General features: G+C 44.1%; 1 protein-coding gene across 2 annotated transcripts in view; it reads right to left on the reverse strand.

The window, feature by feature from the left end:
• Nucleotides 1-23,701, reverse strand: part of LZTR1 (leucine zipper like transcription regulator 1) — a 39,469-nt gene that overhangs the window by 10,691 nt on the left and 5,077 nt on the right. For both annotated transcript variants that reach the window (XM_054087478.1, XM_054087479.1), the window contains 8 exons: nt 22,814-22,897; nt 21,247-21,304; nt 20,529-20,668; nt 19,390-19,591; nt 3,935-4,045; nt 3,037-3,129; nt 2,001-2,096; nt 755-938 (listed from right to left, as the gene is read on the reverse strand). In XM_054087478.1, the coding sequence (XP_053943453.1) occupies nt 755-938; nt 2,001-2,096; nt 3,037-3,129; nt 3,935-4,045; nt 19,390-19,591; nt 20,529-20,668; nt 21,247-21,304; nt 22,814-22,897 (968 nt within the window). The remainder of the gene's footprint in view (nt 1-754; nt 939-2,000; nt 2,097-3,036; nt 3,130-3,934; nt 4,046-19,389; nt 19,592-20,528; nt 20,669-21,246; nt 21,305-22,813; nt 22,898-23,701) is intronic.

Below are 23,701 nucleotides of genomic sequence, written 5' to 3' on the forward strand. Positions count from 1 at the left end.
CGTCCCCATTAATTCAGCTTGCTCTCAGACAGGCCACTTCACAGGGAAAGCCTTGCGACAAATTATTATTATCCTAAGAATTACCTTCTATAGAAAGGAAAATCCTGCACTGAAACTGAAGCAAAGCTTCCAGCATTAGGACAGACATACCTCACTTTACATGTCCCGTGGCTGCGGTTTTCCCAGCCCCACTAGCTGGAGCTCCCTTGGTATCCAGTCTGATCTCATCACCCAAACAGGGCCGTGAGCAAGCCTGGCTGTGTGGGAGCTGCGAGATCTCTGCTATTACCTCCCACTCTGCACATGATTTTAACTCAAGGATCTTCAATGGATGCATCAAGCAGATTTCTCCTTTCTTGAGGCATTCTTTTGGATCAGCATTTTGAAGACACAATAAATACTGGCTTTGCTCTGCTTTTCTGTGTGGGCTGTTTGCAATGGAGCAAAACAATACCAGAAAAAGGAAATAAGGCAACCCAAGATAAAAACACTGTCCAGGAGGGCTGCTGTAATGTTTGAAACATCATGACATTTTTGCTTGTGTGGTTGGGTTTTTTACACCTTTTGGAAAGATCAGGAACCTGCTTCTCCTTGATGTTTGAAAAGATTCAGGAAAAAACAAAGCGCTGTTCACATGCTTAGGCAGAAATCTGCTTTTTTTTAAAATCTTGGGTAAATAATAAATCATCTGCTCAGTGTCAAAATAAATGTTTGCTCCCCGGTTGCTGGTTTTTTTTCTATCCTGCTGCCCTACCTTTGCGAGGGTATTTTATTTTATCCGTATACAGAAACTGCATGAGCACCTCGAAGGGTTGTGCCTCAGCCTCTCGGATGGGAACTTCCAGCAGTGGCTGCAGGCGGCACAACTTGACATTCCCACCGATCCCATCCTTCTGACATGTCGCATGACCCTCATCTTCAATATCTTGCTTTGATTTCTAATGAGACAGAAAAACCACTCAAACACGGCAGGAAGGCTGTGTCAGCTCAGCTCACACATTGCTGCCAAACGGGAGGAAAGTTCCTTCTCAAGACTGCACGTTCTTCAAGACCAAGATCTCTCTACTTTCAAGATTATCTTAAAGATAACGAAGAATCCATATGCCTTAGACTTACTGTTCCATATCCTGTGACAAACACAGATCAGACAAATGTGAGCTCCTGGATAAAGCCCAAAAGCACGACCTCAGAAAAGGGAGGAATTCATTCCACTGAGCTCACATTTCTGCCCTCAGCAGGAACAGCATCTCTTCTTGGAGAAGAAAGATGTAGGAGCAGGTTCCACAGAACCCTGCCTTGCAAAGACAGAGCTCAAAGTGCTGCACAGAAGTATTTTAAGCCACTCTGTTACTTTCAAGCTCCCCTTTGACAGCCTCTCCCTACAGCTTTTCCAGTGAAACTGGAAGGCTGTGGGTGGCAAAGCAATTAACGAAAGGGCAATGAGGCATCTGTAAGTCTCACTGTAGGTTGTGTGCTACCACTTCCTCAACAGCAGTAAAATGTTTGCTGCTGAAAAGCTGTAAGTAGTTAAAATTAAGGGACAATGAACCAGAAGCCCCAGACTTTCAACTCTGGAACAAGTCAGGAAATGCTAAAGGGAACAGAGCCAGCCTCAAAATCTTAACACCGCCTTCCGTCTAATCTGTTTAATCTTGCAGGCCATCCCTGATGACAAGCAGCTTTTCCCCTCCCCAAGGGTATTCCACAAGATTAGAACACAGACAGTTATGAGAGCTTCCAAGAACCACACTGCCAAATCCAGATAACTGGATTAACTCCGGTTCCTCCACGTTACACTCCTCGCCTGGCCTGACAGACATGCAGCAGCCCACGCTAATACTAATTATCCTCTTTAGTTTACTTGCTCCAGAGCACCTCAGCGTCAGATGCTGCTCTGGTCCTACCTCTGTCTCAGCAGATTTCTTTCCCTGACAACCAGCTCCCAAAGTGGCCAGAGCAAGCGTCACCTTCTCACAGCAGCACTGTTCTAAAATACTCACCTGTTTCAACCTCTCCCTTGCCTGGATGATTTTCTTTTTCAGCCACTTGCAGCGAGCTGTAACAATTGCAGTGTGCCCTCGGACCCGTTCTTCCTTCTATTGAAGGTAAAGCAAGAACACACATTAAACTTTGATTCCCAGATCCCATGGCGGTGGCAGATGGCAGGAGCTGCAGAACCTGGGCCGAACTCTGTGTTACTACATATTTAGTTTAAGTTAGAATCAAAGGCAGCCTCACATCTGCTCTGCACGTACAGATCAAATCCAAACCCCATTTTCCCCAAAGACTAAAGGCAAGCACCATTTGGAAAAAGTCTTTGTTACATTCACTAAATGGAAGCTGTTGCTTAGGTTCAGTGTCACAGAAACCAATTCTTATTGTTCTATCTGATTTCTGGTTTAATTTTCTCTTTTCAAAACAACAGTATGTTTTTTTTGCTATTGTTCTTCATAATCTACTACTTACATTGTTGAGGATCTCTTACCTCATCTCTGCAAAGCGTTTTATAACTTGCCTTTTGCAAAAGAAATGCAGTTAAGTTTAAATTTCTCATATTTTTCTTCAGAAAACATGTTTTTAAAATTTTACAATTGTTTCATTACTGGCCAATCATTCCCGTCCTAATTCTTCTCATTCCATTTTATCTCAGTAATTAAAAATGGCTCCTGAAATGACACATGGATTGGAAAACCAGTGACCTGCTCCTCCAGGAGACAGCTGGGACCTCAGAGCACAGAGGTCATTCATATCATTTCATACTGCAACTATATACAATGTGCTCTGACAAATGCGGGTTATGTCTCAGCGATCCACAGATCTTCTCAGTTTAAACGTTTCTTCTTTGACATTCTACAAATCCATCTGGATCAGCACAATGTACTAAACCAGACAGACCCCATTTTCACTCTCGATGCTGCTCTTACAGCTTCATTCCCAGGGTTTCTGGCTCAATTCCCATCCAGTTTGTTTTTCCCCAGCAAACACGGTACGCGCAGTAACATCCCGTTGGGCACAGTTTCAATAAATTCTACTCACCTCTCCCAAAACGAACTCCAAGTCGCTGAACTGCCTGTTTTCCCACAGCCTCCCATAATCTTCATGTAGGGTGCATTTAGGGTAACAGGAAAACTGAAGAAATAAACCCAGAGAAGGCAGAATTCATTTCAAATGCCTACACCCCAAAGCACTGTAGTTACATACAATGTCGCTGGATTGTCTTACTAACTTGCCCTCGCTGTAGTACATAAAGCAGAAAACAGCAAGCAAATGGAACACACACAAGGACTTCCTCTATGGTGAGGACGATGAAAGAGCACACAGGGTAGTAGGGAAGAAACGTCTCCCCTCACGGCCTGCAGATATCAGGAATTGGTGGCAGGGAGCCTTGGCCGCTCTTGGGACTCATCTGAGGTCCCAGGCAGTACGAATAAACTTCAGCCTAGGGAGGATTTGACCTGGGGCGAGTTATCTTGAAATTTAAAATTCCCAGAGTGACTGGGGGTAGGAGTGGGAGCGCTGCAAGAAGAGAAAAGGTCAGCGCAAAACGCTCTGGCCTAGGACCCCCAAACTGACAATCCATGAAGACGAGCAGTCAATTTTCAGTTAAACAACCTGAAAAATCCTCTCTGATAAGATTTTTTCTAATAACCTGTCAAAATAAGTTGTTGTGATCTCTGTTAGGACTCCAGAAGGCACTGAGGAGCTTGGCCTTACCGAGACATCTGTCCAGATAACACACCCAAAAGATCGCAAAGATATACATCAACCTTTGGCAGCTGAATCAGAAATGAAAGGCTGCCTGTAGGAGGGATGTTAAATGAAAGCCATCGAGCTCACAGTGAGCCAAACCAGAAACTCCACCACATCCAAGCCAGAGCCAGGAGGATTCAGGAGGAATGGTGTGGGTGTTTGAGTCTGTTTATCAGCGAATTACCTGGAACCGGTACATTTCTCCACTTCTAACGTTATTGTCCACTGTGCCGCCAAAGATGTACATTGCATCGGAGATAACGGCTGCCGCATGGAAGAGTCTCCCACTGGGTAACTAGGGAAAGAAAAGGACAAGAGAAGTGAGGGAATACAAAGCCTTGTTTTTCTCCCAAGAAAAAGGACATGCAATAGATCAACAGTGAGAAGGGAAAACTGATGTAATCTGAAGTGATACGATCGCTTGTGTCCTAAGATTGACATTTACTACATTTTTTGATCGTTTCTGAGTATATCTAGAAAATCCTTTCCTGTCACATTTAAAAACATGTCCCCATGGTCCCTTCTAATCAGAATGGTACATACACAGGGCTCCATACGTCATGACGGTTACAGGATAGACAATTTGCCAAACTCGGACTCAACACTAAGTTTTACAGAGAAAATTAAAATGCACATCTAGTAATAAACAGATTCTGCAAACATAATCACGATATAAACTCTGAGTTTATTCTGAGTATTACCAAGAACCTGAAAGGTAAATGATCATCTATCCCAGCAGGATGTTGAACCACAGGCTTATAAACGCACGCCTTCCCCACAGCTCGCTGGGGTGGAACCATCTGGCTAAGGAGCCCCTCCAGCAATGCCAGGTTCCGCGCAGAAGCCCAGCACTGGAGATGGTGACAGAGATGGCACCACGTGGCTGAGTCTCCTTTCTCCATCATGCCAGGTCCACAGAAGATAAAGTCTTCCCACGCTGCAGGAAGCCCCAGCTATTTTGAGGACTGAAGGACTGCAATGCCGTGCAAATCACTGTACACCCTGAAGCTGCAAATTCAGATGATTTTTGAAGCAGGAAGGAGTCACCGCCAAGACAAAGCCACAGCGACCCTCCTGCCTGGGACAGACCACATCATTTTTACCCATTTCTTGAGGTTACACAAAGGGATCTGACCAAATTAGCACATCTCACTGAGACAGCTCACAGAAAGTCTTCGAGACGTGACAGTAACTTCATTTTTTTTCCTAGTTTCATCAGGCTTGTTTTGTCTTCCAGGCTGTAAATCTCATTAAATCTTTGCCTACAAAATAAAAAGCCCTCTGGTATAAGAGATCTTTTCTTCTTGTACATATTTATAGACTCCACTCAAGTAAATTCTGACACGAAACAAGATTATGTGTAGCTGGAGAGACATATTTTCCAGGAAAGCATGCTGACTGGCAGTTTTCATTACCACCGAGTTATCCCTTTTACCGCAGCATCACACCACGGTCTCTTTTAGCTTGTGACTCACCACTCTTTCCATTACTTTTTCTTTTCTTCAAACTACTGCTATTAAGGACACAACCCCCCCTCCAGCCTCGAGGCCCTGTGTGGGTTCTTTCTCAGGGGTACAAATCACAGATTTAGTCACCATATGATGCGCGTTTGTCTGCAGCAGCTTCACAAGCCATCGGATCCCTCTGGAGAAACAAGACCCCTTCTGTCTCTGGCATGCTTCAGGGATACTTTATCAAAGGAATGTTAGACTTGGTGCTAATAAGTACTGTGATGGGAAGATTATGGAATAATATTGATCTATCCGTACATTCCTGCTGGGCCTCTCTGTTCGATACCTCTCCAAAAGAAGATGAGATTACTGTCAAACATAATCTATTTTATATGGCCTCTGCTCATTCTTAGTAGTAATATCATCAATGAAATAAGATGTACTGACTGGAAAAAGTCAAATATATTATAGTAGTTTAAAAATACATCAGTGACCTTTACCAAGTGGACCTCCAACCTCAGGCAAAAGTATGGAGTTTGCTTGCCATGACCAACTTCCACACAACTGGAAAGGCTGACTTTCACTTTATTACAGTATCTTTTTCACAAGCGACTCTCCAAAAACAATCAAAGAACTATTCTGACAGAGATCAAACACACCTGGTTTACACTTATTCCGGTAATCTCCCCCACCTTTTTTTTTTTAATAAATAATACTCTAGCTTTGTTTTTAAATGAAATAATTCTCAATATTCTCTAGCATTTGTTTTTAAAACGCAGCCATTGTAGTTAACTGCATTTTTTTTTTAATCAAAAAAACTTTTCTCATTTGGTGCCAGAAAGGAAACATGAATCATCTGAGTATTCAACCAGGGAACACCACGCTTGCTAGTCACATCACACTTAACTCAAATGATCTGTAAGGAATGTTACAATGATCATTTTGAATTTATAATGGTCGGTACTAGAGCAGTCAAGGAACCAGATTTTTGCCACTCACCAGTAACTCAAGCAATCAAACCACTCTACTTTTTATATACACATAACACATTTTTAGAGCCATAGAGAGAGAAATGTAAAATATGAACAGATAGCCCAAAAAAAGAAAGGCCATACACAGTTCATCAAAACATTGTGCAGCTGAGGGTTTCACCGTATTTGTTTTCCTGAATCAGAAGAGCAGAATTCAAGCCAGCACAAACCCTCACACAAGGATGGCAACCCCACCAAGCAGTGGGACAGCGATGCCTCCTTCAAGAAGACAACGCTCAGCCACACCAGGACCAAGGCTCTGGCCAGAGAGCTTTGTCCCAGCGTAAACCAGAGGAGCTTGGTCCTCAAGAACATAATCGGTGCAAAAAGTTTAACAGAGCTCAGAAGCATAAACAGCTGGAAAGCCATCAACAGCTGGAGAGCCATGCTGGGCTCCGTGTTCCTCCTCCACCAACACCAGAGGCCAAAACCCTGTCCTACCTCAAACTTTCTGCTGTGAGACCTCCCAAGCTGCCAAATCCAGCTGCTGAATACACTCAACTCAGGTAGAGTTTATACGGAACAGATAGGAAATAATAATTGTTTTGCTAGCCAGGGTGGTCAGAAATCCTCCCAGCATGGGAGGGAGAGTCCACAAGGGAACTCACAAAAAGAGAGACACAAAACTATGCCTATGCATGCCAAATTCAGCAGCCCAGCACTGCAGGGTGGGAGTTACAAAGCCTTATTTCAAACACTAGAGACCCCTGTTCATGGGCCTGTGTTTCACAGAACACACAGTTTGTCTTGTCGAAGGCTGAGATAATTCAAGTGCGTAACATCCTGCCAGAAGAAATGAATCTAAGCTTCTTTGATGCAGATATTTACATACCCCTATCTTCCTTTTCCTCTTAACTTTCCAAGCAAAGTCTCTTCCCCTGTTCTAGTGCAAACAGTCAAGTCTGATCTGATAAACTTCCAGGAAGGTCTGTTCATGCAAAGGTGGGACAAGAATCACTGTAACAGAGCAAATCTGAGACCCGCACGGCCAGTATCAAGCACTACAGGGCTGCACCCGCAGGACCACAATCCCCTGTTACAGCCTGAAAGGGAGTACAGAAACTCCAATTTTCAACACATAATCATTTTACTACAAACAACTGTGTAGGCAGAAAAAGGTGTGCCATATTTCTTCCCATTCAAACTATTCCTTCCTTGCTTCAATTTAAGCATTAATCACATTAACACAGTTAAGAGTTTCTGGCCCAGGCTGCCCAAAGCAGTGGTGGCTGCCCCATCCCTGGAGGGGTTCAAGGCCAGGTTGGATGAGGCTTGGAGCCCCTGATCCAGTGGGAGGTGTCCCTGCCCATGGCAGGGGGTGGAACTGGATGCGCTTTGAGGTCCGTTCCAGCCCAAACCATCAATGATTCAATGATTCTTTCCCTCCTTTCTGCAGTAACTCTTCCTGCACTCCCAAACACACACTTCAGCTCTCATCTTCCCTTCTCTAGGCACTTCCAGCTCTTTCGGCATTTCAGTGGGACCATGTTTGTCAATCACTCTTACAGATTTCCTACTGATTCTCTCACTGGTTTGCATGTTTGTATTCCATTCATCTGCACAAGCAAAGGATTATTACGAGTTGTAGTTTATCTGAACTGACTCAGACAACGAATCCATCACCTCAGTATGCAGCGAGTCACTGTCTGCTCACAGCACTCACAGGCAAAGCTCCACGCACTCCTTTGCTGGGAGCAGAACCTCTCCTCCTCACCTTCCCAGACTGTCTTTCTGGTTGTGTGAGCTATTTCACCAGGTCCAACGGGGTTGTAGCTCTGCCGCTGCGGTCAACCTTCTAATCACTCCTGTCTCCTACACATATTTGTGCACACGTTTGTGCAGAGCCAACTGAGATGGCCTGTCTTCACAGCGGGAGAGCAAAAGCCTTTCCAATTCTGTTGTCCACCAGAAGCTTCCTCCCACGACTTCACTTCTCCTGACAGCAACCCTTCCCTGATGTACCTGAGTGTAAATATTGCAGAGAACAGGGTGAGAATTGCAGTCAGTATGAAAAATAGAGTTATTACACCACAGAGCCAGGCCTGCGTTAGGTAAGCTGAACGATAAAGGCACACCGGTGTACCTACCAGTAAAGTCCTCCTGATACAATAACAACTGCTATCTGAAACCAGCACCACGCAAACACTGCTTGAATCTGGCAGGTGAGATAATCTGTAAGGGTTTCTGCTGGCGCAACTCCAGATGGTCGTGTGTGAACCAGAGTCCTTCTACCTGCCAGTGCACACGAGTATTTGTCAGCTCAGGATCCTACACTTATCTTTCAGTCAATGTGATCTCCTTACTTTATTTGTGGGTGCCTGACAAAAAACATTTTAGGTTCAGTTCTGACACCTCTGCTGATCTGGGCTGGCATCCCTCTCTGAGATACACCGCCCTGTTTCATCTGTTGAAGTGTTTTCTCTATTTAAGTTTAATGAGATTTGCTATCTGAAGCTCTTTTCAAGATGGAATCTCTGCTTGCAAAAGCAGAACTCTTCAGTCACCTTTGCTTTCTTTTCAGAACACCTTTCCCATTCCACATTGCCGGCACAATTAGAGCTATCATTTCCAGAATTCAAGTATTTCTTTCATAAAGTTTTTTTTTTGCATTTCTTGTGCTGAAACCTCGCTCCACATCCTGTCTAGACAGCACAAATTGAGTTTGTCCTGTGATGCTCATCAGGATTCTGATTTGACTTGCAAAGCTGGGCATTAGTGTTGCTTCTCCCTGTGCTAGAGCACCTAGCAATCATTCAAATAGTTGAGATCACAGCCGTGAGCATCATCTCTGGGGCTGATTCCATATACTTTAAAATAAACTTAGTTAAATCTGTGCAAACTCCTACATAGGCTAATTGATTTAAATTTTTACCTCACCAGGAATACATTCCGCTTCACTTGATGTCCTTAATAAATTAAGTTGAATCAATGTAAAAGTAAAATTAAATCAAATGAGTAGTTTGCATGCAGGGGTCAATACCAGTCTTCTATACGCAATTTAGAACTCACATGTGCACAGTAACTCACATGTGCACAGTCAAGGCTTAAGTGGTTCTCAGATTACAGTTCAAGCTGAAACAGCTCAAGATAAATTTGTAAGTATATACAAGGCTGGGATTCATTTCCCTGGAATAAATTTAATTTTCTTTTTTTGAAGTCTTTTTTACAAATGTCTCCTTATTTACCTCTGGGTCTGCTATGGGTGGTTGTTTAATTGTTGTTATGCTGAAATCTAAACCAAATACATCCTGAGGTTCTTTTAAACCACATTCTTCTGAAGGTAAGGAAGGCGCTTCCTTCAGGGCAGATGCTCTCTCATCTACTTTGGGATGATCTAAAAACGATAGCATGTAGAAGTATAGATGAGAGGCAGAAGTGACTGGACATAGAGAGGGAGTCCTCCTGCAGGTGAAGCTCCAAAACACTGTGCTCAATCGGCCAGAGATAGCACTGCAGTCTCATCCAGCACCTCTCACTGTGACTGAACAATTTAACACTGCAGTCCTGTAGTTTTCTTATGTTTTTTACAATGACAGGCGTAAACCACAATTAAAATCTTAAGTATTAATTGCTTTTTGTCTGTCCTCTTCCTCCCATGGCTCTTCTCCCATGAGAAGCTGGGATTTTGTTTAATGCAAGTAGAAAGTATGCATATCAGGAAGAAAGATGGCAACAAAGCGCTATCTGTCAGCCATTCCCACAGCCTGAGACAGATCTCCCACAGTTTGGCTCAATGAAAACACGGGGCAGATGGATCCTCACGACATGACAACCTGTACTTTATGGCAAAGCTGATTAGCACGTGTGGAAGATGACACTGTAAACCTTTCCTACGGCTGACACGTTGCACCGTGGCGTGACAACCAGCAACATGCACAGAGCTAACGGCACCGCTGCTGCTGCTCCACCGGAGAGCCGTGCGCTCCTCAAGGGCCCAGCCTGAGCTGTCCAGATGCAACTCTTCTCTGCCTCTGTCAAGAGATCTGGGTCAGTTACAAAACTGGAACTGTCTCGCAGGGAGGTTCATTCTCTCAGCTGCAAAGAACACGTCAGCTACGCTATCACTGCAGGCTGTGACTACTTGGGCTGTTTTCGGTGTTTATCTGTTCTCTCTTATACATTTCACAAAGCATTTCTAGCATCTTCTCAGTGCTATTTCAGATTGAAATTTCAACACTATGAGCAGCATTAGGAAATGTACTGAGGAAGCTCATTATTGCCCTGAACTCCAAAGCCAGTAAAGATGCGCTCACATCTCTTTTGCAATCTAGGAACACTGAGGAGTCTCTCTAGCCTCCAATACCACTAAAAACTCTGAGCCAAAATGAAACAGAAAGAGCCAAAATGAAATAGAAAGACCCAAAGGCATTGACACACAAACTCGGGGAACCAACATAAACTAAAAGGTAAAAAAAAATATCTATTTGTTCTCTGAAAAGGGAAGAAAACCATAAGCTCCAACAAGCTCACATGAGAGGTCTCCATCAGTAGCTGTTTATGCTCCAGAGATGCTTCTACAGCGTCATACCAGGTAACAGCATAAAACTCAAAACAGATGGGCAGACAGAGCTTTGAATATTCGTTAAGTTCAAGGAGGTTTAAGGAATTAAAATGTGCTGGGTGCAGAAAATCTACACGATTTTCAGACAGAATTGGAACAGTCTCCTTTTGGAGTGAACTTCCGAGATACAGAGCTCTGCAAATGAACAAAGGAGGAGAAGGCAAATGCCAAAGGGTTGCCTTTTCTTATACAGCTGTTCCTTCCAGTTTATGGCAATGGACTCGGCTATGCTAGCCTGCAGCTCTAGGTATCTGAGAGCAAACAAAGTGCTGTTTGTAATCCATGAAATACCTACTACTTGTAAAAATCTAACATGATACAAACCTAAGAACACAGTGTGGGCAAAGGCTTTTCACCTGTAAGAAGGAGCATCCAGCTAACCACAGGCCAGGCAACTGCAGCTTGATCCTGAGAAGGTTGTGCAGCAAATCCTCGAGGAAGCTGCTTGCCCCACATGCAGGAGGTGACTGGGAACAGTCAGCAAGGACTCATCAAGGATAAAATTTTCCCTAATTTCCCTGACTGATCATCTCCTACAAAATGGTGACTGGCTTCACAGATGAGAGGAGAGCACTACGTTTTCAACAAGTCTGTGGCTGATACCAAACTGTCTGGAGCAGTTGAAATGCTGCTGTTCATCTGAGCTGGAAAAACGGGCTGATGGGCACCTTATGAAGTTCTGCCAAGGCAAATGTGAATTTCTGCCTCTGGGAGAGAATAATTGCAATGATACAGGCTGGGGACTGGCTGTCTAGAAACCAGCTCTGTAGAAAAAACAGCAGATGGGAGTCCTGGTGGAAAACAAGCTGAACAGGAGCCAGCAGTGTTCCCCTGCAGCAAGGCCAGCAGCATCCTCTGCTGTATCAGCAAGCGTGTAGCCAGCAGGCCGAGGGAAGAGATTTTTTTCTCCTCTATCCAGTATTTGTAAGACCACATCTGAAGTTCTCTGCCCAACGCTGGGCTCCCCAGTACAAGGCACCGACCTCCACAGACATAAACAAAATCAGTGGAGGGCTCCTGAGATGATCAGGGGCTCCAGCACATGATGCACGAGAGAAGGAAAGGCAAAGGAGATACCTTACTGCCTGCAGGTACCCATGGGGAGAGAGCAGAGAAGACAGAGCCCCTCTTCCAAAAGGTGCCCAGTGGAAAGACAAGAAGCAATAGACACCAGTTAGGGAGTGGGAAATGCTTTCTCAGTAGGACAAGGAGTGTCTTTCATCACATCAGTGGACAAACACTGGAACAGTAGCAAGGAGAGGCTGTTGGATCTGTCCTTATAGACAGACCTGGACTGGACAAGGTCTTGAGCAACCTGCCCTCACCCAGCCTGCTTTGAGCACAAGGTTAGACCCAAAACCTCTGGAGGCCCCTCTCAAGCTGCTTGCTTTTGCGATTCTAAGACTTTCTCCTGTTCTTTAACGTACTCCAGGTCTGGAAGCCCAGCTCGGCTCTCCAGCTCAGATGGAAATTTAATATATATATTAGATGGAAATTTAGCCTTTCCTTTGTACCATACAAGAAACAGTAAATTAAAAATCTATCACAGATAGCTGGAAAAGACCTCAACAAAGGCTGTTTCCATTCCTCTGCCCCAAGACCACCTATTTCATTCCCAGCTGGTTCTTAAAGACTTCCAGCAGTAGAGGCTTCTCAAAACTCCTCATGAAATCTTCAACACCATGCTAACGTTAGCAAGCTGAAAATATTTTGTCTGCAATGTTTTTATTGAGATAGTCATAACTACATTACCAACACAGATCCATCTACACAATAGTGGTGTGAAGCAGAGGATCATCTCAGTAAGAATCATTTCCTCATACGAAGCAGTTAATACGGAAGAGGGATGGTGGTGGACTGTGGCAGAGGACAGAAAGTTGACCATGACGAAGAAACCAACAACACAGGATAGATCACTAGATACAAAAGCAAATTCATTAATAACAAAATCCGGTTGCGATATCAGCTCTTCTAGAGCTTTTGCAGTTCTGGCTATGGTAAGTAGCGTATGGGACAATGGACACCATTTGGATGTCCCACTCTGCGCTGAGGGTGAGATTTTTCCATTTGACATCCACTGGAGAAGGCAGTATGGAAATAGGGAGGTCAGATCATTAGAATGACATTCAGCCATGAGCCCTTATAACTGTAAAGGTCAGAACAGGAGACTATCAGTAACTGACTACAGCTCTAATAACAGTAATCATGCTTTCCTTACAATATATCAGTTGCAAATTTAAGAAGTAGCACTAATGTATAATTCACCCAAGAGAATTAGGCACAGTTTAAAGAGTAAACATTGCCAAGGCCAACAAACACATTATACTGAAATCTAACAATGGATGACAAAAAACAAGTGATCAACCACTTGCTGCTCTGTGGCACCGCGACATGCATCAAAAATCAACCTACCATAACAGTACTTTGGGCATCTAAATTGGACTGCCTGCATGAAACAGCCCACAAAACTTCCTCAGAGTAACAGAGAAATGGAGCCTTTCTTTTAGGAAAACTTTATTTTCAGAAAATATTAAATCCTGGTAGTACTGAAGAATCTACCCTAAAGCTCTGAGGAAATGTTCCAGTGAATCACTACCCTCTTTACAACTGTAAGCTTTTGTTTCCTTTTCTTTTCTTAGTCTAAATATTTCCAGTTTCACCTTTAAGTCTCTGGATCTGGCTTTCTCTTTCACCAACAGGTTACAAAGCCTGTTCCCCAGGTAAGCCAGTGAAGAACCCATTTCCTACACCTTCCCTAAAAGAGACAATTCTCCACAGCGCTTTCCCACCTTCAGTCCTTTACAGATCGCTTCCCTGAAAAACCTCCCTCATCTGTGAACGCCAGACAGCAAGATGTTACACTAGAAGATCTATCTAATGAACATGGGACTGATGTATTTATATTACTAAATGATACCACCCTGTGTCAGCTTCTGGAGCCTAGAATATCAGCAGCATTTCCAGCTGTGTTACATCACAGAGAGCTGCTCTCAGCTCCCACAAGGACTAAAGTTCTTAAGTCACTGTTTCTAGGGACACTGGAGGGGAAACTATTAAGCGTAACCCACACACCCTGTCCTTAAAGGTGTCGCTTTACATACACGCCAAAACACATACTGTTTGTGCCCAAAGCCAAACCACCCTGACTGGACCATTATTTTAATCATTAATTGTTTCTAGACATGTAGTAAATATTAAGGGAAAGCTGTGATTTTCAGCTTTCTTTCAGTCATTGCCAAAAATTCATAGCAATGCGCCTAAAGGACCCAAACAGAGTAATCCCTCCTCATTCAGAGCCATCTTTCAGACCTTTCAGTTATCTGACTTTATATGGACTTTATGTAAGTCCTGTCAATACTGGACTGCTTCAATTTCTTACTGCTGAGTGAGCTACTGAAATATATTTCTTCTCCCTATTGTCCACATAAGCCTGTGTTTTGCTTTCTCTGGAGGAATTCTGTAGAAGGGTGTAATAAACGTCCCTCAGAAAGGATATATGAATGTAGACCTGACAAACAGAAATTGCGCTGTGCAGCAATCTTAACTACAGCTACTCAGACAACCAGGTTTTTATAAATACTAATATTTTCATAGAATCATGGAATGGTTTGGGTTGGAAGGGACTTCAAAACCCATCCAGTTCCACCCCCCTGCCACGGGCAGGGACATCTCCCACTGGATCAGGGGCTCCAAGCCCCATCCAACCTGGCCTTGAACACCTCCAGAGACGGGGCAGCCTGGGCCAGGGACTCTCCACCCTCAGAGAAAAACATTTCTTCTTAAGATCTCACTTCAATCTCCCCCCTTTCAGCTCAAAACCATTCTTTCCCTTTTCCTTTCCCTGCACTCCCTGATCAAGAGCCCCTCCCCAGCTCTCCTGGAGCCCTTTCAGTACTGGAAGCTGCTCTAATGTCTCCCCGCAGCCTTCTCTTCTCCAGGCTGAACAATCCCAACTCTCTCAGCCTGTCCTCGCACGGGAGGTGCTCCAGCCCTTGGATCATCTCTGTGGCCTCCTCTGGACCCATTCCAACACCTCCATGTCCTTCCTGTGCTGAGGACTCCAGACCTGGACACAGTATTCCAGGTGGGGTCTCAGCAGAGTGGAGCAGAGGGACAGAATCCCCTCCATTCCTGCTGTCCCCACTGCTCTGGATGCCGCCCAGGATACGGTTGGTTTCTGGGCTGTGTTGCTGACTCAAGTGCAGCTTCTCATCCCTCAGCACCCCAAGTCCTTCTCCTCAGGGCTGCTCTCAATCCATACTCTGCCCAGCCTGGTTTTGTGCTTGGAGTTGCCCTGACCCAGGGCACATTTTCTCTCCAGCTCAGTTGCCCTGACCCAGGGCACAAGGCGTCTCTCTCCAGCTTAATGAGCACAATCTTGGAAAGGTCACTGGTATGAAGATCCTAAATTTTTAAAACATATTTTCCAAACAGGATTCAAGTCTGAACACTACATACTACTCATAAACACAAAAAGTATCTGTTTTCTCTTTGGACTGTGAAATGCTGAATTTTTTCCCTCCTAGCAGAATATGATATCCTGATAACTACACTCACCACATCTGAAGGCAGAGCTTGTTAGGGGCCTCGCTGCAGGAATTCAGGGTTTTGTTCACATAACAACATCCTTCTTTTGCCTGAAGATAACTTGACTGGTGTAAATGATCCCTGCACAGGGAGACCATGGCAGACGCACCCACAGGAGGATGAGTAAGTCCTTTTCATCTTTCTTAGCTGCCCACAAATCACGTCACTGCAATCCATCTAAACTGTGCTTCCAAGTAAGCCAGAGAAGGTTAACAAACATTAATCCCCCTTTTTGCTTATTAGAAGAAAAAATAAGAGCTTTGCAAGTCATAGATTTCTATTGCTCTTGGCTTGGAAAGGCCTACTTGTGAGTGAGACTCAAATGTCCCAAAGGCCACATTTCAGAGATTTCTCCAGTAACTGCAGGACAGGCAGATCGGTACCTGGAGTTACTGGGGAGAGGAGAGGACCTTGCCTGGTGCCGGGAGCGATGCACAGACAGTGTAACCATCCCTCATGCTGACCTTCGTTAAGCACTGCAAGGAAAGAGAATGTTCTTCCGCTTCCTACGACATCTTGTCCTCAGCAGTGGCTTTTCCCAAACATCATTTTTGATTCTGCAGGACTGCGTCCACAAATCTGTGTGCAATCTTCCCAGACTTTGAGCTCCTCTGTCATTCCCTGCAGAACACTCCTGTGCTGCAGCACAAACCATGACTGCCGCGTGCATGCGTGTTTCCGTCTGCTGCTGGGAATCGACTCTGCAGGATGGGATATTCTCCCTCTTATTGCCTGCTGCGTTTTTGTGGTGTTCCAGCCTTCTTGAGAAAGCCAAGAATATTTTGAGTTTAATAGGGATACTCAGGGCCAATAAAGAAATGAAAAAATATATTTAAATTATTTTAAAGTCTTCTGATAGCCCAGTAGGAAGGAAACCCAGCTCCTCAGGAAGCTTTGGCAGTGTCAAGCAGGCAGGCACAGACTCAGATGTGATTCTCCCCTGGCTTCCTTAGAAAAGTAGAACCCCCAGCTGTGAAGATGATCTAACAGCGAAGATGGAGAACAGCTTTGTGTGCTCTGTGAATACATATGTACATATTATAGCATCAAGAGGAAGGTACAAGGAGCTATGGATTGCTACTGTGCAGTTCAGACAGCGCATCTTTATTTTCATTTTGAAGACATCCTAAAGCCATAAAATAGGAGTTCCTGGTGTATTTCCGAAGTATTGACCTGTTCCACTTTAGTTCTCCCTCTTCTACTTATATATTACTTATTTATTCACTTTCCCACCCTCCTCACCTTGCGCACTGCCAGCAGTTTCAAGAGACCTTGGCAAAGAACCGGAACAGGGCCGTCACCAGGCTTGTTCCAGTTTCTGCTCTACCTCTTTAGCCAAAATGCAGGAAACACCAGGCTGCCTCATTGCCCCTACAGCGCCCAATACCCAATTGCTCCTTTTCCTCAACAACTGCTTCTGCAACCACCCTGGAACTCGCCCTGCACCCCTGTTATTAACACTCGAACTGTGCCACCTTCTCTGGGTAAAAAGCTCGAGATCTTTCAGCCTCACGTACGTGTCACCTTCTACATTGCCCACACAAATGCCATATGCACCGGACAGTCTATTTCTATTACTGGCACGTGCAGGTCTGGAAAGTCCAATTCACCACCGGGATCACTCCAAAAAGCTTCTCAGGGCTGCCTTAGTCTTAGTTCAGAGGATGTAAAAGACTGGAATGGCAGCAGTGCCTCTCCTTCAGCACGACTGTAAGAAACCTCTTGCAAAGCACTGTAAAAACCACTACTGCATCAACAGCTAAATCAGCACTAACCTTTCTTATTTTGGACTCTGGAGGCTTTACCCACAATGTCCAAAAGAAGAGAGGATTAAGGAAATGCATTACCTGATGATAAGTATGAAAGTTCACCTCCGTACCGTACTGCTAAGCAAAGCTGGAATGCAGCATTTCTAGGATCACATAACAAGAAAAACAGAAAAATACAAGAAGAGCACGTGCTATGCAATCCATCTGCTAGAAAAAACCCAGCTCTATCCAAAGCCAAGAGGGATTATCCTGCTGCAGGGTAACAGGGGTCACCATCACTTCACACATAAGCAGAATTCTTCAAGTGCTCGGAAAGTGTTGCAGTCATTGTCTTCTACTTTGTTTCAACTTAACTGTAAACTTTGTTCACAGGTAGAGGTAAGAAAGGAAATTTCAAGTTCAGAGTGTTGTGGGCATAGTGTGGTGTTAGATTCACTGCCACTGCCAAAAGCCTTTGCCAAAAGCTCATAGAAACTTGCAGAAAACAATTCTGAAATGATCCAGTTATCACTCTGGAACACACAAAATCACTTAAAACTTACTTAAAACACCAAAGCCTCTCAGGCCTCGCAGTTAATCAGCCCTCTACGAAAACTGACTATCACGTGTTCCAACAGCGCTTCAGTCTCACTTCCCATTTCTAGGAAATTTGTCTCCAGATGCCGCAGCTGTGGAAAAACCTTCACAACACACTCAACCAACTGACACCTGCCTGGGTTACAGAGAGCCCGAGAAGAGCTCCCAAACACAAAGTGACGTTTGGCAGGGGATCGGTCAGGTAACAACGCTGTTTGACAACATTGCCAGGTGCACTTCTGCTCCTGAAAGCAATAAGCAAGCGTGTCACGGAGAACCAGGGACTGAGGATGCCTCAAGTGCCAAATGATAACATTGGTCAGAACAGAAAGGGATCGGAACTCTTGAAAGCAACCCTACCTTTAAAACGCTGGGGATGCTGTTTTATTAATTTCATAGGAAAACAATTCAGTTTTGTAAAGCTTGAAACAGGCTTAGCTGTTACAAAATACCTTGGTCAAACAATTTTTCAAAGTGAGATCCGCACACACAGTTGATTTAAGAGCGGTGTGTAAATGTTTTTTTCCTCTTCACCAAATGCTGAGTCGCATGCATTTGCACACAAACTAAAACACAGGGCAAGAGCCAGGGATGTGAGCACCTCTTCATAACAATTCCGACAGAACTAGTAAATCTGCATTCAATCCGAGTTCATGTAATATTCATGTCTTTAAGGTACAACCTTAATCTCTGCAGTTCTTACAGGAAACAAACATCAAGTATCCCTTTGTGCAGCTCAGCCAGTGCACTCTAACATTTTAGCATGGCTTAAGGGAAAATCTATTAAAATGAACAAATGCAGCCTCCGCATCCATTCTAAATCCAGGAAATACAGGTATTAGTGCAGGCTTTGGGAAACCTGCTGGCTTGTGCATTCTGGGAATGAAATGATCAGAGGCCACTGAAACCCCATCTACTGAAATGTGAGCTGAAACATGTACTGGAACCATGAAAACTCTCAGCACTTCAACGTGAAATACCAGGTTAGCCCACAGACAGGATCCAGTGAGCAGCCCAAAAGAAACATATCAATATGTTCATCAACTTCTTCTTAATATTTTCTCCTGTGAGGCATTTGCCTGGGGGCTCCTGCCTTTTTTATATTCATGTAAGAACCTACAGTTTTTAGATTATGTATCTATCTTATGAATGCAAATATGTTCAAAAAAGCCACTTCTGAGCCTCCCTATGACCTCTAGTATTGTTTTACAGTCACACCTTTATAAGCTTGACCTAAAAGGGAAATGCTATTCTCTATAGTTACAGAATGTATATGATTTTACACAAACGGGCATAGGTTACCATGAAACCATCAAAATCTTGTCTCTTCCGCTTCAAGAGCATCACACAGCCAACCACACAAACACCGGCCCGCACAGTGAATTCAGTCCTAACCTTTGCCAGATACCGAATGACTCAAAACTTGAACTACAAGTGTCTGATGGTATTTATTTGAGCAGTACTAAGAGAAGTTTTAAATGTGTCAACACTGGCTAATTTTTAAAGACTGCTGCCCGCAAGAGATCAGCTGTTGAAGCATTGGTGGGAAGAGGCTGTTCCTAAAAGTCAATGTCCCGGTTAAAAATAGGTCCATAGCCTGACAGCAAAAATGTGTCAAAAAAAGATGGAGCATGAAAGGAAAAACCGAGAGCTGAACATTTTACCTCACTATCTGGGCTGGGCTGGATGACTTCCCAAGTCTGAGAGTCCACGTCGTAGCAGTGAAGTTCGTTGGGCAGTGTGTTATCTGCAGCACCACCAAACACGTAGAGATGCCGGTCGAACGCAACCATTGTGTGGCCGTATCTTCGCTGGGGAGGAGGAGGGGAGCCACGAAGCAAGTGCTCGGTAGGAATTCGTGTCCAACTGAGACATTAAAGATGAAACAGTATATTTTTTACAATTCTTCTCTGCAAAGTAAGTTTTTTAACTCTGAGATCTTAAGAACAAAGAAGAGCAGCTCTGTTACAGTAGTTATTGAACCTACATGAACACAGACGATGGCTAATCCTGCAGATTTTTCACAGACCTACATCAGCTCCGTGTCGCTAAACTTCTTACTGAAAACGTGATGAAGGAAACAGGGTTCTACAACCCAGATGTATCTATGTCAACCCAGCAGCTCAAAGACCACAGCTGGAGAAGGAATCAATGATCTACTATCGCACATTTTAAAAGCTAACCTAAGGGCATCATTCTGATTACGTAACACATTTTGATAAGGCATTGCACATTCCCAATGACAGCACAATTTCAGCCAAAGCTTCCAGGCCATTCATTAGCTGTGGTTTCAGTTGTGGCTCCACTTCAGCCAGTAACCAGACCGACCAGGTTGTCAGAACAGACCAGTGCATCTGTATTCCCGCTTATTGGCACTTCCCCATCAGTGAGGCCACATTTTCATAGTAATGGTCAAACCTGAGCAAGTCACACCAAATGTCTCAAACAGAACAGTCAAGACACTAAAGCCAGGGAGTTCAGTAGATAATCGGGATTTCACAGGACCTCTGTCTGGTTTTAATCAGGTATTTATATAACAACTTCTACGAAGGTAATATTCTGAATACACTCACATCCATGCTTACTCTTTACAGTCAATCTACTACCTCTCTGTTCATCTGCTGAAAAAGATCTGATGCACATGGCAAATGACTTACTAAATAACAGCCCATACTTTATCTTATCTACCCCTCCTCATCATGAGATGCTATATTCTTCCTCAATACCCTTAAGTACCAGCATTTCTCAACTGAAGTAGTTGAGGATTATGTGGATTTTGTGCGACTTAACTGTCTACACTTACATCTTTTCCTTGAATTCAAACTGAAAGAGATTATTGGTAATCTTTGCTCCACTTTGGCCAGAGAAAACAAACATCTTGTCTTTGCAAACAGCCACAGGGAAATTACAGCATGAAGGAGGAATTTCACCGCTTTGTTCAATCTGAAAGACAACAAAGTTCAAAATAAGAAATGCATTCCTGTAGCGCAGAGCTACAGCACGTTCAATGGCTGCAGGACCCCGTGACACATCAGCGCTCAGAGACCACCTGGCAGCAATGGGTGCAGACAGCCCAGCACAAATCCAGCTACAGGTAATCAACTAATGCTGTGCTTACATGTCTGCACAGACTGATTCTACCATGGATAAAGAGGACAGGAGGCCACATTTCTAAACCCGCTGATACAGTAGGATCAGGACTCTAATTGTGATGCCAGCCAGCAAAGCTCCCAGTCCATGGCAGGGGTTAGGTGGGAAACGCAGTCCCCTTTCACCGGGGCAGAGCAAAGCCACCTGGGCAACCTACAGGTGCAGTCCAGATTCACAAGCAAGAATCACATTTTTACATATGCTCAGTTTTCCAAATGCACAAATCGAATTTGAACTTTTTTTTTTTTTCATTTGTGTTTCAAACAGATTCTGAAGAGAGAGCAGTGCAGGCGAGCATAGGATACTTTTAATAATTGTGTATGAAAACCAAAGAAGGAAACTCTGTGTTGGTTGAAATCAAAGCTTCTTACCTCTTCCCAGCATGTGAGCTCTCTATCCTGTAGGCCAACCGTCCACATATCATTTAACCTATGGTATAACGCAAAAAAGGCCTGGTTTGAAACAGTTTATTTTTGCTAATTTTCATTTTATGGAGTTGAAAGGACAGAGATCCTATTTTGTCAGAATTTCTTCTCCTGCATGGGAAGAATCTCCTACTTCCGCTAACAGAAAAAAATATTAGAATCTTTTTGTCCTACACCTAAATTTTAAGCCGCCACCTAAGCTTGCTCTAGCACCTTCCTGGTTACAAGCATCCTACAGTCAGCAGTGACACACAGCGACTCTGCCTGAAGCTTAAGGATTTGAGCTATTTAATCTTCAGGATTTTTACAGAAATACTCCTTATTACCCTGCCTCCTTCTGCCCATCCCCACTGTCCCTGCGACTGACCAGAGCAATTAGTGATGTGGCTGAATACTACCTCAAACACGTAAAGCAGGACAAAGTGGGTGACCTGACACATCAGTGACTGCTGTGTATCTGATTATGCTTTTCCCAGTACAAGTTACTCACAGACAACTACAGATGTTTCCTTTGTTCACATCTGCCTGGAGGCTCGTGTTCCACATAAAGACATTTTTTAATAGGATTAGACATATTTAACATAAGTTAGGCAGCTTCCCTCACCCAATCCCTCCTTCCAGCTAAGCAAGGTCCCTGGGGAAGTCCCTAAGCCAGAACTGAGCAATTCCGGTCAGGCACCTTTTTCCCATTCCTCCTCCAGAAATAGAGATGAGTCCATCTGTTTTTCCAGTTACCACTGTTCTCCCGGAGACTTTGAGGAGTTGATAACTTTCCCACTGATTCTCCTCGTAAAAGGAGGCAGCCCAGCATGCCAAGGCAGCTCCTGGTTTGTCATAATCTCTATACGCTCTCACAGTGCAGATATTGTGCAATAACATAAAATCGTTTTCATCAAGACAGAAAAAAACTAAGCATTCAGAATGGATTCTTCCCTGATAGACAGCAAGCGTGAAGAGCTGCCACTTGAGTCAAGGCACCAGACTCTCCCTAACCTCCCAGTACCACTCAGTCCAGACTTCCCCCATCCCAAATCTCATCTCCCTTCAACCTCAATAATCTGGGTATTTCAGTGCAATTCCCACTAAGAGCATCACGTATTTCCAAAGGAAAAGCTGACGTGTTGTTCTCAGTTCTGTCATACAACTTCACAGAAAACCCATGCTTTGTTCTGTGAGTCTTCAGTGACATCAGCAGGCCTCTGACGCTTCTTTCAAGAAATGCTCATTTGCCAGATTTCAAAGATCACGCAGCATCTTTACAAGAAGACAGGTGTCCAATCATACATCCATGGCCACGCCGAGTCACCAGATTTTTAGGTTTTAAACATAAATTTATTTGAATGCAAACTGGCGAACCGCAAAAAACAGAATGCTCAACCACAGGCTTTGGCTTTTGCAAAGCTCCAGCTATGTGTTTAGATCGCTTGGTACATGAAAACATCTCTACAGAGGAGAAAAGTGACGGACTGGGATTTTACAATGCCCCCGAGAAGAGAGTGACTCCACCACATACCGTGCGTTGCCATCATATCCTGCGAAGATCCACAGCTTGTCACTGTACACTGTTGCGCCGTGAGCTGACCTTGCAACTGGCAACCTGCAATTGAGAGCAGTGAGAAAACTCGCCTTAACTGACCTGCAGAGGTGCTGCGGGGAGGATCCGCACGACAGATAGAATGTACAGGTAAGAAGAACAAAGCACCCTACACAGAACGGCTTCAGGCCAAGAAATTGCTTGTTACACGTCCTCAAAACATAATGCAAGCCTCTGAAGGGTACATTTGAGAATTGTAGCCTCTGCTTCCTTTGTTAGAAAAAACTACTGTATAAAGGAAAAAACCCAAACAATTAATTCCTTGCCAGGCCTTGGATACTGTGGAGTATTTTATGGAAAGCAGCTAAATAGTGGGGCAGTTAACAGCACTATCGTTATGACAAAGTGGTGATCCACTTGTGCTATAAAATCCCAGGCGTATTTTCAGGCACTAAGAAGGTGGAACACACCAATGAGACCCAGCACAGAGCTCACAGTGCTTATTTGGGATTGTTCAGCAGGGCATTCCCAAGATGCAGCGCCCACAATAAAAGATCCTACAGTCCTGCACTTTCTCTTCCGTAATTGTTGCTGTTTTCGCTAAATCAGCCAAGAAGTGTTGAACAAAGCTGTGATGCCACCAGGCCAGCAGATGTAACATGAGCTTGTTAGAGCTCATCTCTGTGGTCTGCACACTTGTAACTGTGGGCAAAGAAAAGGACACCGATTTGGTAAAATCGGAATGACTCTCTGAAATGTCCAGAGTTGCTAGAATAACCAGAAAGAGAAATTACTCACGTGGTGCATGTCCTAAAACACAATATATGTTCATCAGAAGTGAGTAAGAGTAACTCAAGAGCAGCTCAT

The sequence above is a fragment of the Cuculus canorus genome, chromosome 24 (genome assembly GCF_017976375.1).
Source record: "Cuculus canorus isolate bCucCan1 chromosome 24, bCucCan1.pri, whole genome shotgun sequence".
Taxonomy (NCBI): Eukaryota; Metazoa; Chordata; class Aves; order Cuculiformes; family Cuculidae; genus Cuculus; species Cuculus canorus.